A 17,500-nucleotide genomic window follows, 5' to 3' on the forward strand; every position below is an offset into this window, starting at 1 on the left:
AACATCTCTCCACTTTCTTTCTTATGTCTTCTGTAATTGTCCAACTTTCACTGCCATATAATAATACTGACCACACATAGGCCTTCAAAACCCTATGTTTTGTTGTCATTGAGATAATGCGGTTTTTGAAAATTAGACTCATTTTATTAAAACTATCTTTAGCTGTTTCAATTCTTCGTTTAATTTCTGTGCTACATCTGCAATCTGAAGGTATTATGTATCTGCGGATTATATGACTAATAATATTTCTTGATGATGTACTATCCAATTATCGATAAATAATCTACTAGGGCCTCCTCACTAAGATATGGAAAGAAGTTAAAGACGTGGTCATGAGCTGGTCACCATATTTTGTTTACATCAAGCATTTGCCTTTAAACTCTCTGGTTTCATTTTGAAAACTGTCCAGATTGCACGATGAATGGCCTTAAATTGACCTACTTCAACATCCGTGGTCGTGGGGAGATAATCAGAATGTTACTTTACACAAGGAAAGTAACTTTTGATGATTTTCGTGTTCCCTTGAACTTCTGGTTCGATGGTCAAAAAGGAAAAATAGGTAAGGCTGCCAAGCTCATTGATTTTGTTGTTGTTGTTTTATTCACTTTTTTCTCCTCTTTCATTTCCTCCTGCTCCTCGTCCTTTATCGTTACCACTCCTCTTTCTTCGATGTTTCGTTCTCCACAATTTCGCAGGACAAATCTAATATCTATTATTAAAACTCGCCAGAAAAGATTGGATAAAACGCAATGACCAATAAATGTGCTCAAAGCGCTTTACAAGAATCCCAAGCCAAAAGCAGTAAGATGAGTCATATTTGCCTATTGGATGTCTAGTTATATAGTGCTGAAAAAGGTTGGCTGTTTTCAATGAAGATTAAGAATTAGAAACTTGAACATTAAATAAAAACATGATAATTGGTACAATTGTTTTTCTTACCCCCCCCCCCCCACCGTTACAACAAAAACACACGCACAACCTTCTCAACCTTTAATTTTCAATTTCCTCCTCATGGAATTTGAGGCCCCGGCGCATTGCTTTTCAAAAAATTACTCAGGACTTTGGTATTCATTTATTTATTTATTTATTTATTTATTTATTTATTTATTATTATTATTATTATTATTATTATTATTATTATTATTATTATTATTTTAAAAATTTATGGTCGTGTGGCATACTATTCATGGTTCAAGTTCTGCATTCGGCGGCGCAAAGTTGATTCCTTTGAATAGAATCTATCAACACATTTTCTCACCGTACTCAGGTGTACAATGGCTGGTGACATTGCTATTTCTCAAAATAAAATTCTAAATAGCGCCTTACAGGCGTCATGTCTCGTTCTACTGGTTACTTGTTGCTGGCCCCGGATTTAACGTGAAGAGCATTGGGCGCAATTGAGTCGATGTTGCGTTAATCAAAGCTACCGTTTCTAAAAGTAGAATATATATTAGAGGTTTGATCAACGGGCCATCGATACATACATATATATATATTATATATATATATATTTTATATATATATATATAACTTCAATTAAACCAACAATATATATATATGAGTGTTGGTGGGTACTCGTAGGTACGGTAGTGCTCGATAATGATGGTTAGAGCTAATATAAAATATAAATTGTCACTCACTTATATATGGCCATGACGTACGTTTCTGTGGCTTTCGTCCACGTCTTCAGTCGGTATAATGTCCGAAAACAATTTTTTTTCCGTTTGAGGTGTTTACACTCCGTATGTCCTTGCAAGGACATACGGAGTGTAAACACCTCAAACGGAATACATTTTTTTCTTCGGACATTATGCCGACTGAAGACGTGGACGAAATCCACAGAAACGTACGTCTTGGCCATATATAAATGAGTGACAATTTATATTTTATATATATATATAATGCAAATTTTAGCCGAGACGACTCGTTTCTTTATTTTTTACACTTCTTCAGTCGGCGTAATCCATTGTAATCTTTACAATTACAATGAATTACGCCGACTGAAGAAGTGTAAAAAACACAGAAACGAGTCGTCTCGGCCAAAAAAATGTGAGTGAAAATTTGCATTATATATTAGCTCTAACCACCATTGTCGAGCACTTTCGTACCTACAAGTACCCACCAACACTCATATATATATATATATATTTGAGTGTTGGTGGGTACTTGTAGGTTCGAGAGTGCTCGATGATGTTGGCTTGAGCATATAAAAATAAATAAGTTCACTCACTCATTTTACTTACACCACGATCACCATTATTTCCATCCAAACTATCACTATGATAGATAATCCTTTCTTTCCCAGGGGACCGGCACGTCCAACTGCCCATCATGACGATTAACGGTGTTGAGTATCCAAACATACAGAGTGTTCCACTTTTTTACTACTTCGCCAGAGAATGTGGTAATGTTATTAAATTGTCTTCAACGTCGTCCTCTCGTGTTCAATGTATGTGTTGTTTGATCCAAGTGAGGGTTCACAACGAAAAACGCGTACCCTTGTGAAGAATATAGGTATTAAAATTGTCCCAACTATAGGGCACCTCTGTGGTGTAACGGTAGCACGTCTGACCGGTAATCAGGTCTGAGGTTCGATCCCCACTGTTTTTTTGGGATGTTTTTTTTTCTTGTATTTTTCTTTCTTGCTTTGTCTAGCATCTTTCAGATCTTTATCTTAAACCGTTGCCTGCTCCTTAATTTCTTAATTTGATAATTATTGAACTTTAGCGAATCCTTTCGATTATTTCAACACCAGTAAAGAAGTAAGATGAATATCTATAGAATTAAAGATTTTGGGTAAGGCTGAGCGTCACCCCCCCCCACCCAACACACACAAAGAAACACACAACCGCATACATGCATATGCACATGCATACACACATACACACACACATACACACACACACACACACACACACACAAACTCTCTCCCTCAACCCCCATTCTCCCCTCTCTCTCTATCGCCAAACTACCAGGTGTGATGAGACCACCATGAAATCACGGCAAAACACAGACATGGACTTCCTTGCCACACGGCGATCCCGCTCGGGCAGGGAAACGGGCTTTTTCCTTGGTCCAGACTCCTGCTATATTTTTATCCCCTTCTCCCCCCTATTTTTCCTTTCTATTTCTGCTTTGAGGTTTTTGCCCAAGGGGAAAGGGCTGGATATTTGAGGGATGTCATTTTTTCCTTGTAAATAATTATCTCTCTCATTATATTGTGGTGTCTTGTAATTGAAAGAGGCTTGTTTTGTTTCTTTTTCTCACATTTCTGTGAGTTATGACTGGCTCTGTGACATAAGCTGCGGTATTTGGTTTGAGGTGGTCCAGAGAAGAGGGGTTCGTCTGTTTAATTAGAGGTAGATTCTTTCTGTCATTTCACTCTAGATTGCCCTGAAAAAAGTTGGCACCCTGACCGGTCTTCTTTTTGAGCGATATTTCTGCGACCGTTGAGGCACCATTCTGCTGTACAGAATACCATATTTGTGGAGGCATGGAATCCATTAGTTGTTTGATAAGAATTAGGTTTGTTAGGCGCTCATAACTTTGTATTTTATTAGGCTCGTGATTTATTCAACCCTCTTCGTCTGCGCCTAGGTTAGACATTTGTAGTCAGGGCTGTAACAGGAATCATAGCATACCAGTCATCTGCAGGTAAGTATATAAATCCTATCTCAGTTTGTTGCAGACCTTGGACTGAAATCTCCTAAACAATATTCATCATACACAATTCTTTAATGTGATATTGCAATTACTTCCAACACAACTACATATACTTCATATGTAAAAAATCATGGAAAATATTGACAACATATTTCCAATGTCATTACAGGGTATGTCAAGGTTGTAAAAATTAGTAAGGTTTGTAAATCTAAGTCTAAGTATGATAAGTTGAGAAGCTTTTAAAAATCATAATCATATAGTATTATTAAATTAGTTAACTAAGACACTTAAGCAGATAACTGTCGTGCTCTGGAAAACCATATATTTGGTGTGACACTGGCTTTCGGATCGGAAGGATCTGGGTTCGAGCCTCGCTCGGGGAATAGTTGAGTCTTTGGAAAAGGCTCGTAACTCACTTACTCAGGTGTAAAAGTAGTACCTGACCAATATCAGCGCTATCTCTCTCTCGGGAAAAAAATATTTTATCGCCTAACAGGCGTTATGTCTTGTTCTACACGTTACATGTTTGCTGTTGGTCAAGGACCCTTTGTAAAGCGCTTTGAGCACGTTTAGTGGATATTGCGCTATATGAAAGCTCAAGTTTATATTTTCAAGTTTTATTGAAAAATTTGGCCTGAAAACTCGTCTTTCAAATATATAGCTATATATCTTTACAAAACAAAGACATGAACAATGTGGGAAGGAAGGGTAAACAGATATAGGGGATATAAGACACAGCAGTCCATCCACAATGAGAGGTTAAGAGCGTGGTCTTATGCTTGATCTGAAATTGGCCCCACACTTGAAGTTGATGAGATCGATCATAAGGTGGAAAAAAAAAACAAAACAAGACAAAAGAAAACCTGTGATTGAATTCATAATGCTTTTATTCGCATAACAATGATTTGATCTCCCTCTCTCTCTCTCTCTCTCTCTCTCTCTCTCTCTCTCTCTCTCTCTCTCTTACTCTCTCTCTCCCCCCCTCTCTCTCTCTCTTACTCTCTCTCTCTCTCTTACTCTCTCTCTCTCTCTCTCTCTCTCTCTCTCTCTCTTACTCTCTCTCTCTCTCTCTCTGTCCTAGCAGGCACAAATAAGTCAAAGAATTTGGTAGATATCTAATCATTGTTATTTTATCCTCCATATCCCTAAACGATGGCGCCAAGCAGCACCCGGGTGTAAAATGTAAAGGGAAATTACTCCCGACGATTGGCTACTAAACAAGTCAAACTGCTCATCTTCCCTTCTATTAGCGGCGGGCATTCGGAACATTTTCATGTTCCTGGTACGATTGCGTTCCTGGTGGCGTTGTTCCTGGTACGGAACCTGTTCCTGGTGCGATTGTTCCGGTCGAAGAGAGTTTCGTATCAGTCATGTCCTAAGTAGTACGGCGCATAGATGACACGGGTACGACGTTCGTACTCGTGTTTGTGGTACCAACCACAGATAGACGAGAGGTTTCGTACTCGTGTTTGTCGTACCAACCCCAACCACAGACAGACGAGAGGTTCAGATTGGAGGGAGGGACGTAGGCTGGTTTGCGCGCTGTCTCTCTCTACACACACACACACACACACACATACACACACACACACACACACACACACACACACACAGTAACAGTAACATGACCAGGAACTTGTTCCTGGTGGAGGTTCCTGGTGCTAGTTCCTGGTTGAGCCATGTTCCTGGTGTTACTGTTCTCGATAACCAAAACCCGTGCGGCACTACCTTCTATTATTTTTTGTGGTACTACCAAAGGCTGTCTCAATATTTTTGTAATGCCTCTATCTTTGTCCGATTTTGCAGGGCTATTTTATACGAGCTTAGTGCAACTATAAATTTTTATCTCATATTGCCGTAAGAGCATCATAGAGCCTCTTTTCCCCACTGCGGTTCTAGTGAAGTACTCGTATTTTTATAAATATACACGTAAGCTCACTCGCGTCGGCGATATTCAAATATTTTCTAAACTCTCAACAGATTTGTATGGACAATCAAACTTAGAACGCCTCTACATAGATCAGTTTTTACGATACTACGAGGATATGATCTCATTAGATGTACCGATGTTTGTGACACCGGAATTGGGGAGGAAGGTATTGCCTATATAAGCCTGTCATTTGTCTTTATTTGTGTTTACCCGGTTTTCTATCATTTTGGCTTTTAAATAAGCTAAGTATAAAAACTCTTGATCCACGCTTTTAATAGTGGTTGATTACATGACATATATTGTGTCCTTGATCTTTCAAATCAATGGCATCTCTTTATTTCAAGTCTTATCTCTGATAGGACAACAACCGATACGCGAAAAAGGCTTGACAAAGATTAACCATTACGGTGATGAAACAAGGATACAAGTTCAAGGATTTTAAGGTCAAAATTATGTAAATTCCGAAATTCTTGCTATTTGAATTCAGTTTCGAACCAAACCTTTTAATATTAATATCGACGTGTTATATGGAAATCTGTTTTTCAAACATCAACTGGTTTGTCTGGAGAGACTTCGATTGTGTATTAAAAATGTAAATTATGTTTATACCTTCCTTGAATAACTGATGATATGTAATATTTCTTATTTTTCTCCTTGCCTCCATCACATAATATTACCATGTGTGATATTTTGTGTGAAAATATCAAGGCTGTAATAGAACGACCTTTTTGGGAACTCATGTACAGAAAAACAAAACCAATAAATGTAAGTTTGTCATCTCACGCCCCGACCTCCCAGTCCTGTTACTCCACCTCCTCCTCCTCCTCCTCCTCCTCCTCCTTGTTTTACTACTATTACTACTACTACTACTACTACTACTACTACTACTACTACTACTACTACTACTACTACTACTACCACTACTACAAATACTACTACTACTACTACTACTACTACTACTACTACTACTACTACTACTACTACTACCTTTACAACAACAACAATTACTAATATTACTACTACTACAACAACTACTACTATTACTATTACTATTATTATTAGTCCTCCTCCTCCTCCTCCACTACTACTACTACAACTACTACTACTACTACTACTACTACTACTACTACTACTACTACTACTACTACTACTACTACAATTACTACTACTACTACTACTACTACTACTACTACTACTACTACTACTACTACTACTACCTTTACAACAACAACAATTACTAATATTACTACTACTACAACAACTACTACTATTACTATTATTATTAGTCCTCCTCCTCCTCATCCTCCACTACTACTACTACTACTACTACTACTACTACTACTACTACTACTACTACTACTACTACTACTACTACTACTACTACTACTACTCACTACTGACTATACTATTACTACTACTACTACATACTACTACTACTACTACTACTACTACTACTACTACTACTACTACTACACTACTGCTATTCGTATTACTACCGCTACTACTACTACTACTACTAATACTACTACTACTACTACTACTACACTACTACTACTACTACTACTACTACTACTACTACTACTACTACTACTACTACTACTACCTACTACTACTATACTACTACTACACTACTCTACTACTAGCTACTACTACTACTACTACTACTACTACTACTACTACTACTACTCACTATACTACTACTACTACTACTACTACTACTACTACTACTACTACTACTACTACTACTACTACTACTACTACTACTACTAACTACTACACTACTACTACTACTACTATACTACTCTACTACTACTACTACTACTACTACTACTACTACTACTACTACTTCATACTAACTACTACTACTACTACTACTACTACTACTACTACTACTACTACTACTATACTGCTACTATCTACTTACTACTACTACTACTACTATACTACTACTACTACTACTACTACTACTACACTACTACTACTATGTATCTACTACCTACTACTACTACTATACTACTAACTACTACTACTACTACTACTACTACTACTACACTACTACTACTACTACTACTACTACTACTACTACTACTACTACTACAACTACTACTACTACTACTACTACTAACTACTGCTACTACTACTATACTTAACAAACTACTACTACTACTACTACTACTACTACTACTACTACTACTACTACTACTACTACTACGACTACTACTACTACCACCACCACCACCTTCACCACAACCAACACTACTACTTCTACTACTACTACTACTACTACTACTACTACTACTACTACTACTACTACTACTACTACTACTACTACTACTACTACTACTACTACTACTACCAATACTACTACTACTACTACTACTACTACTGCTACTGCTACTGCTACTACTACTACTACTTACTACTACTACTACTACTACTACTACTACTACTACTACTACTACCAGTACTACTAGTAAGCTGGGGGGGGGGGGGCGGGGGCGGAGAGGGATGAATTTTAACTTGTTACTTCATCTCTGTTTTGTCTTGTGATACAATCTACAGGTGATATCAACCATTTTTGTCCTGTGACTTTGTAAAATATTTTTGTTTTTGTTTTACACAGATAGATGCCTTGGAAAAGAACAGGAAGACAATGTACCCGAGGATGTTCTCTTATGTGGAGAAGCTTATAGTGATGAACGCGAAAAGAGGATGGGAATTTTGTGTTGGGAAGAAGGTAAGCTATTATTTTTCTACATCATCAAAATTTGCTCGTGTCAAAAATCGAAAATGAATATATTAAGTCTACTGAACAAAAGTGCAATATGCACGGAGTTTATTTTGTACAAATTAGATTAGATTAAAAACAGTCTATGAAGTAGATTTTCGTCAATCCTCTGATTCAACCGCTGATGTCTACGTCAGAGCTTTGCGTATCAAGTTTTCACGACGATCAACATTCTGATGTCACTTCAGATGATCAACGAGTTTTGTATAAGAAGTAGATTTCCTCTGATCTCAATAATTTGCCTTATTTTTTGTACTATATCATTGACGTTGATGCTATTGTGGCATTTTTTTATGTTACTCACGATGCTCACAGAGGCCCCCCCTTAGTCCGGCCATATGACGGACCCTTCCCGGTGAATGCTCGAAGTGAGAAATATTTCGACATAATGAGGAACGGAAAAACTGTACGAGTTTCAATTGATAGATTAAAACCAGCGTACTTAACCAATAAATCCGATCAATCCAAGGGACCACTATATAATACAGTTCGCAACACGGCATGTTCCGGGAGCAAGGAACACCTCATTTCACCAACCTAGTCAGTTGCCTTTGCCGCCTACTACTTCTACTACCAACACTCCTACAACAAGGCGCGACAGAGCGATAGGATGTCCTGCGAGGTAGAAAGATAACTTCACGACATGGAGATCATCACTGTGCGTTCTGAGGGGGGAGTTATGTGGCATCCAATGGTGTTTAGTTGATTTCTCCCTAAATTATCTGGCCACTTCCTATATTGTTTACTTTCCTACTTCCGATTGGAGTAGCTAACATTCACTTTGTCTTTGATTAAAACTTCTCGTCTTAACTTTCACTTTTCGTGATCGTCGGCATTCCTTTCTTAAGTAAGATCGTAGCATTCACACATCTTACATCATCATCATCATCATCATCATCATCATCATCATCATCATCATCATCATCATCATCATCATCATCATCATCATCATCATCATCGTCGTCGTCGTCATCATCATCATCAACATCATCATCATCATCGTCGTCGTCATCATCATCATCAACATCATTATTATTATTATTATTATTATTATTATTATTATTATTATTATTATTATTATTATTATTATTATTATTATTATTATTTTTATTATTATTATTATTATTATTATTATTATTATTATTATTATTATTATTATTATTTTTTTATATTTATTATTCATTATTATTTTTTTATTATTATTATTATATTATTATTATTATTATTATTATTATTATTATTATTATTATTATTTATTATTATTATTATTATTATTATTATTATTATTATTATTATTATTATTATTATTATTATTATTATTATTATATTATTATTATTATTATTATTATTATTTATTATTATTATTATTATTATTATTATATTATTATTATTAGTATTATTATTAGTATTATTACTATTACTATTAATAAAGATAGGAGAAGAGGATGTGCCAGAGACAAACCAATTCAAATACTTAGAATCAACTGTACAATGAGATGGAGGTTAAGAAGAGGGTGCAGGCAGGCTGGAATAATTGGAGGAAGGTAACTTGAGTTATGTGTGACAAACGAATTTCTGCGAAGCCGAAAGGGATAATATATACAACAGTTGTAAGACCAGCGATGCTATTTATACTGACTAGAGACAACAGCTACAACAAAGAAACGAGATAAAGAAGTTTAGGTGGCAGAAATGAGGACTTTGAGCTGGTCACTTGGCTGGACAAAAAAAGATAAAGTGATTATTGAACGAATGCGAAGGTTGAATGAAGTGAAGAATGTTTCAATAAAGATGAGAGAAGATAGATTGACATGGTTCGGACATGTAAAGAGACGAGAGAGGGAGTACTTGGGAAGGTAAGTATTAGATTTACAATTAGCGGGAAAGAGGAAAAAGGGACACTCAAAAACTAGATGGTTCGATATGGTAAAGGGCAATATGAAAGAACTGGGCCTGGAGGAAGATGATGCTCTGAACCGAGATGCATAACTGTTGTTATTTTATTATTATTATTATTATTATTATTATTATTATTATTATTATTATTATTATTATTATTATTATTATTATTATTATATTATATTATATATTATTATTATTATTATATTATTATTATTATTATTATTATTATTATTATTATTATTATTTATTATTATTATTATTATTATTATTATTATTATTATTATTATTATTATTATTATTATATTATTATTATTATTATTATTATTATTATTATTATTATATTATTATTATTATTATTATTATTATTATTATTATTATTATTATTATTATTATTAACGAGGGTACTAACACATCAAGAGCTATAACAACAATAAAATGATATAGTTCCATAGAGTCAACATTAGTCCATCATAAAGGTCTCTACAGCGTAAAATTGATTATAGCTATTGTTTGATACTATTGGATAGGACGCTAGTCGATAACAAAGTACTTTTCACCGAATCTAACAAAGTCACTACCGAATCACTGTTGGATGGAGAGAGGAGTCAGAATAAAATCTCAATTTCACCCGGGATCAATCCTTGTCTCTTTTCGAGCTATCAGGTCCCCACGGTGCCAGGATTTACTTTAAAGTGCCCTGTAGAGCTTTACAATAAAGCTAACTGTTAAACATACGTACACATCGATATCTATATTCAGTTTAAAATGTTATGCAAAACAGTTCAGTATTAATATGATTCTTATCTGTTCAAACACTCGGAGAAGATAATGTTCTATTCAAAGAGTTTCTCGGGCTTGAGCTGCACTGTTAAAAGCACTAGATTTTCTTAAATGAAAAGTACTGACGCATACTGACTTTTTACAAGCTATTCTGATGCTCTAAAACACGGTATTTTGAGTAAGAGTCACCAATGCTTATGAAACATTTATTGGCCATAATAAACATTTTTGTTCCATTTTCATCATCACCGGAATCGTTATCACCTCGTCAAGACTATTTCATGCGCTTATTACACTTGGGATATCCTTTCTTAATAAACCTACTTTCCTTTCTGTAGCATTTTCAAAATGGTGTCGATATTGATTGCCCATTTTCGATCTGTTGGTGAAAAACGTTCTTACTATATGACCAATCATCGCCTCCAATATTACTCGATTTAAAACACCACGTGGATCTTTATTGTTTTCCATACTTCCAATGTTACTTAATTGCATACAACACTTGATCTGAATTGTTTTCCTTAATTCCGATATTACTCGATTTCATACACCACTTGGATCTGTATTGTTTTCCATCTTCCTAATTTATGATCCAAGTTGCACATATGATAACACACATTTTTGATGACGATTTAAATCCTTAAAACCTGGGAGTTTTCTTTGCGTATATCTTTTACTTTTACAAGTTGTTGAGGGATCTAAAACGAGCTTCTCTAACATTTGATTACACATAAGCCCTTGTTCCCACTCCTCGTTTATACTATTAACCTTTTCTGAAAAACAAAAACATTATTTTGACTGTATATTTGAAATACTCCTCTCATAATATGTGCCTCTCTGACATCTACTTTTGCTGTATTAAGTCTCATACGCTAATGCTCCTTATCCAAATCTAAAAAGTATGCCCATGTTGTCAATTGAATACCGATTTTTCGAGCTTCCAATTATTTCCAATAGCCAGTCAGTTGTCAAAAATAAATAGTAAAAAGGCTAGAAAGCAAACTCCAGTCATTATTTCGAAGATGCCGATAATTAAAACTCTCCAATATGTTGTCACATTGTACAATATTTTATTTGTTCCAAGAAAATACTGATAATGGCAATCTTAGCAATATTTGACATTTTCCAGACCAGCCCTTAGTTTAGGGTCAGATGTATTTCATTCTCTCCAGGGGAGTTCGATTGAAGCTTTGAATTTTAGAAACGTGATTCCTTGGCAATTGTTATGATCCCCTGCTTAGAAATACCTACATTTTAAATTAATTTAAAGTGAATGATATGCCCCGCAGCAAAACAATAACTGATTTTAGAGCTTTTGAGGGGATATGATCTTGTCCAGGTGTTTTAACTCTATTTAGTTTGTTGATTGTTTTGTCTATGATTATTTTTTCTTTTGATGATGTTTCACACATCATAAGTAAATTTTTACATGAAGACAAAATGCATAGCGACATTCATGATGGCGTCTCATTATGAAGTCCCAAATAATTCATTATTTCTGTGCAAGATGTTGGAGGTGGCAATCTCCAATCTTTCTGTCGCTGTAGTTTCTGCTTTATTTGCTTTCGTTTTGATAATATCTGACTCAAGACATTGTTTTGTAGGTTTATTTATAACTCGTGTCTCTGGGTAGATGAATCTGAGTCACCATGCAAAGGAACTTGTTCCAGATTAAGCCGAATTTTTTTCTTTACCATAATGTCAATCCAGAAATACTGGGTAATTAACACGGTTTGATATGATGGGACATTTTATGCTAGTATATTATCAAAAGGGTAGAAAACAATTGTTACTGTCCGCGTATAGCTACATAAACCGAACAAACTTCGATTACTTATTCCTTATGACAACGATAAAATAAGTCTTCTTCTTTTATTCTTTGTAGGGGACAAGTCTTTGAGATGATTGATTAATTTATTTCATATTTCTTTCTATTTTGACTTGATTATTAAAGCGTTTCAAATAGAATTAAAGCTACAACTGGAATCGTTACAGTTAGCGTTTCCTTGCCAAATTATATTTATTGGACTGCAAGAAATGAATACCGGTGTGTTTTCCGAATAGGATGAAACTATTCATTTTATTTATCTCCTGGTGAAAGTTGTCCCTTGTGTCTCTACCTAAGGACCAAACTAGCCCATATGTTAGCCGCATAAAATGTATAATACCATAAAGTAGCCCAAATTATGCACAAAGATTTAGGGATAAGACGAAATACCCACAGTAGGGCGCAAGCCCTGGTCTTATAGGGTTGGTAATGCAATACACTAAGCAACACTTCTCCCACCCCCATCATCCAATTGTACCGATGGATTAAATCGGCCGTGCAGTTCATAGCATTAGGCAACCATAACATAAAGATGACATTGATTTCATAAGGATCGGTCGATTGTCAATTTGTCTTTCCCAAGCTGAGAGCGGGACTCAAACCGTAGCCATCGTAAAGTTATAGCCTGACACTGACCAGAAAATGACGTCAAAATGCCAGTCTTTTGCCGAAAAAGAAAACAAATCGTGAGTTGTATTCAATAGTTCAACCAATGAAATAACTTGTTTCCATGAGCTCTACTAACGACAACTCACTAGACGCTACACAAACCTAAAAAATGACGTCAAACTGCCAGTCCTAGAGGGTTCTAGTGTCAGGCTATAATATTTGTTAACGATGGCGACGCTCAAACCCTGGACTGTTCGATCCGAAGGCGATTGTCATACCACAAGGCCACATCGCCACACTTAATGGATTCCCCGACTTGCGTTATTATACATGAATGAGAAAAAAATGCGTTTTCCAATTTTCATTACCATTTTTACATTTATGATTTTTTTCTTTCTAAAACAGTTCGGCCTGGCGGATATTGCCCTCCACGTAGCTACACAAACAGCATTTCAAGAGGCTCCAGAAGTTTTCCACAAATTCCCCGGTATTAGGGCGATGAGAAGTCTTACAGAGGAACAGAAATATCTGAAAGTTTATTTGGACACAAGGCCATATACACCGCTTTAATGATTTGATTGATTGTCATATATGTTTGATTGTGTGTGTGTGTGTGTGTGTGTGTGTGTGTGTATGTGTGTGTATGAGAGAGAGAACGAGAGAGATAGATAGGTAGAGAGAGAGAGAGAGAGAGAGAGAGAGAGAGAGAGAGAGAGAGAGAGAGAGAGAGAGAGAGAGAGAGAGTTAATTTGTGTATCTTAGTGTGAGAGGTAATTGAAGTGGAAATAGATTATATATCCATATATGAATATATCCTGAGGGGTTTCTTGATCTTTAGGGACTTTTCTCGAGACAGGACCTAGATAAGCAGTGCAGCGCCGCACAGTGAGCAACAGGAGACAAGTTTTTTATCAAGGAAAAAATGAGAGCCCGGGTCAATGCAATGCTTGATCCACTCGGCATCAAGCTTATTATTATCAACATCATCATTGAACGGGATACATGCAGTTACACTGATAAACATTGGCTCCGCCTGAAATCCTAAATAAATGGAGGAACATTTTGTCGGCACCATTTCTTCTGATTAAGTGGTAATGTCACCAATAAACAAAAATTGTCATGTTTTAAAACAGGATTTGAACCTTCCACCCTAACATAATAACATTAAAATACAACAGTGCATGGAATACTATACATGCACCAACTCTGCCATATAGGAAGTGTTTGCTCTCGATAAGGTTCGGGGAATATTTGATCTGACGGCGGGTTGGGAGAGGAGTTGGCGGTGGGCGGAAGCGAGGTGATCTCTCTGTCGTATTTCGATAACGATCTTCTCATGGTTGATTATGAAATTCCAAAACCATTGCCGTCCTCTTTCATGACTTATCGATAGATACAAGAAGACTTCTTTTCGCAGCTTTACGAGAGTGGAATCAATAGAGATTCCGTACCGTATCGTGTTGTTTAAGAGCCTAATAAAACCTTTAACGGCCCTGTGAAACGTTCATGCATAGACAAAAAAATTTCAAAGGTATATTAACAGTGTTTGTTATTTGACAATATTGAGTATACAATCACTATTTCAAATGATTTAAAGCAAGAGATTTCATATCAGTCTTTGGTAATAGCGACATGATGTAGAATCTATGCCATAAATAATAAATTTAATACAAACTACATAAGTGGTATGTTTATAACAATTAAAGCGAATTGTTATTATTTGGAAAGTAGTATGACGTGAACTCATAATCACTACGTCAGCACAAGATTTTTTGGAATACGATGAATTCATTCATACTTTGTGGTGCGTACCTTGTTTTAATTTTTTACAGTGTAAAATCTTTTTTTTTTATGTCAGCTGTTTTAAAGTAGTTTTTTATAGGTTTTAAAGAAGAAAACTTTTTTTAATATGGCACCAATACGATCCAAAATCTAGATTCAATTAAGACAAATTGAGTCAGAGGTTGACACAAATTTTTACAACTTTTGATAGAGGGACAGTTGATAAAAACCAGAAAAACACGCGCCATTAATTAAAAATCTGACTATAATAGTTTTATTGTAATCTCATATATCCCGTATAATAATGGTGATGATAATACATGTTCATCACCATCATCATCATCGATCATCATCATCATTCAAATCTTTCGAATGCACAAAGTTCACAGCTTTTAACATTATGTTTTTATGTTTATACCATCCACCTCCATCAAAAGTTAATAAAATAACACATTCAGGCGTTATGCGAGATATGGAAGACCTTATAGAATTATATATTTCTTTTACTGATCGTTTTATAATTTTTGGTGATTTTAATCTACATTTTGATTCAGCCGACCCATATTCAAAGCGAATGAGGAATCTTTTAGCCAACCATAATCTTTTACAGATCGTTTTAAATCCCACCCATAAGAAAGGCCATATTTTAGATTGGGTTGCAACAAACACTACAACCTGCCCCGACCATTTCGTTATTATGTTCAACATACACAAATCTAAACCACCAAAAGTAAAGTCGATTGTTACGTCCCGTAACATAAATTCAATTAAACCTGAAGAATTCTCCAGCAGTGTAGAATCAGAGCTAGCTATTCTTGGATCACAAATTACAGTTGATTCCTTTAATGCCACACTGCGAAAGATGCTTGACCATCACGCACCATTGCGCACAAGAAAGATGACAAGACGACAAACCGCGCCATGGATGACGGAAAAAGTAATGGCTGCAAAAAGACGCCGCAGAGCTGCTGAACGGCGATGGCGTAAGTCACAGACTAACGAGGATCGTCAACGTTATAAAGATCAAGGCTAAAAATTTAGGTGTCATTCTGGATAGTTCTTTGTCTATGGATCAGCATATAAACAATAATGTGAAAATTATGTACTTTGAGCTCCGTAGAATATCACAGATGAGGTCGTTTTTACCTTTCAACACCTTGAAGATAATCGTCTCTGCATTGGTCTTGTCACGTCTTGACTACTGCAATTCACTGCTTGCTGGTCTCCCTAATAACAAAATAAAAAAGCTCCAGAGAGTACAGAATTGTGCTGCTAGGTTTGTCCTGGGAAAATCTCATTACGATGATACACAGGACATGCTTCGAATCCTCCACTGGCTGCCAGTCCGGGCTAGAATTGAATATAAAGATATGAAGTGAGTAGAAAAGTGCCAGAAGACAATAGAGAATAAAAATTTTTTCGCGGCGGTGGTGGGGTTTGAACCTGCGACCTTATTGGTACGACAACTCCGCCTGGCAGGTGAGAGCGTGGCTCTACCGTGTGAGCTATCCACGAACACAAAAATATTCGTATCAAACCCAAGTCATTTCTAGATCCCTCTCTCACCCACTTCTGGAGACCGCCGATTCGTTCGCACACCACCATCGCGAAGTTATTATTGACCAGCAGTTAAGCTTAATAGCCAATATTCTCAAACAAAACATATAACATAGAAACGATTGAGACATTGAGTATGCTCCGGTGTATGGGGTGAATTTTTAATTCAGAAAAGTGAGTGGAGCAGGCACTTATGTTGGTAACAACAAGATATGAAGTGAGTAGAAAAGTGCCAGAAGACAATAGAGAATAAAAATTTTAATTGAATATAAAATAGCCCTTGTCTGCTTTGGTGTATTTGAGTCTCCTGTCCCTCTTTACATTCAACACTTACTCCAACCATACGTACCTCTGAGAAATCTTAGATCCCACGATTCAAAATTGTTAGCATCTCCTAAAACTAAACTTAAGTATTTTGGTGATAGGTCTCTTATGATATTCGGACCCACGATTTGGAATGATCTTCCTCAATCTGTGAGATTCTCGAGCTCAATAGACATTTTCAAAAAAGCCATGAAAAGACATCTTTTCAGGAAATATTTACTTAATTGAACTTTAAATGTATTGTATGTGACATTTATATTGATGATGTATTGATGCCCTTTTATGCTCTTAATTGTTTTGATACCTTGGTCTTTTTTTTTTCTTTTTTTTAAAAAAG

At 35.8% G+C, this 17,500-nt stretch overlaps 1 protein-coding gene across 1 annotated transcript in view; it reads left to right on the forward strand.

The window, feature by feature from the left end:
- The window catches only part of LOC144975685 (S-crystallin 4-like), a 32,278-nt gene extending 17,850 nt beyond the window's left edge, over positions 1-14,428 (forward strand). Inside the window, exons 2-7 of the mRNA XM_078919876.1 lie at positions 410-559; positions 2,306-2,404; positions 5,644-5,759; positions 6,302-6,358; positions 8,217-8,330; positions 13,906-14,428. Coding sequence (XP_078776002.1) covers positions 418-559; positions 2,306-2,404; positions 5,644-5,759; positions 6,302-6,358; positions 8,217-8,330; positions 13,906-14,070 — 693 coding nt within the window. The 5' untranslated portion in view covers positions 410-417 and the 3' untranslated portion in view covers positions 14,071-14,428. The remainder of the gene's footprint in view (positions 1-409; positions 560-2,305; positions 2,405-5,643; positions 5,760-6,301; positions 6,359-8,216; positions 8,331-13,905) is intronic.
- Positions 14,429-17,500: the final 3,072 nt, after the last annotated feature.

This window comes from Berghia stephanieae, chromosome 6 (genome assembly GCF_034508935.2).
Source record: "Berghia stephanieae isolate SIO BIC M18660-M18661 chromosome 6, UCSD_Bste_1.3, whole genome shotgun sequence".
NCBI classification, from domain to species: domain Eukaryota; kingdom Metazoa; phylum Mollusca; class Gastropoda; order Nudibranchia; family Aeolidiidae; genus Berghia; species Berghia stephanieae.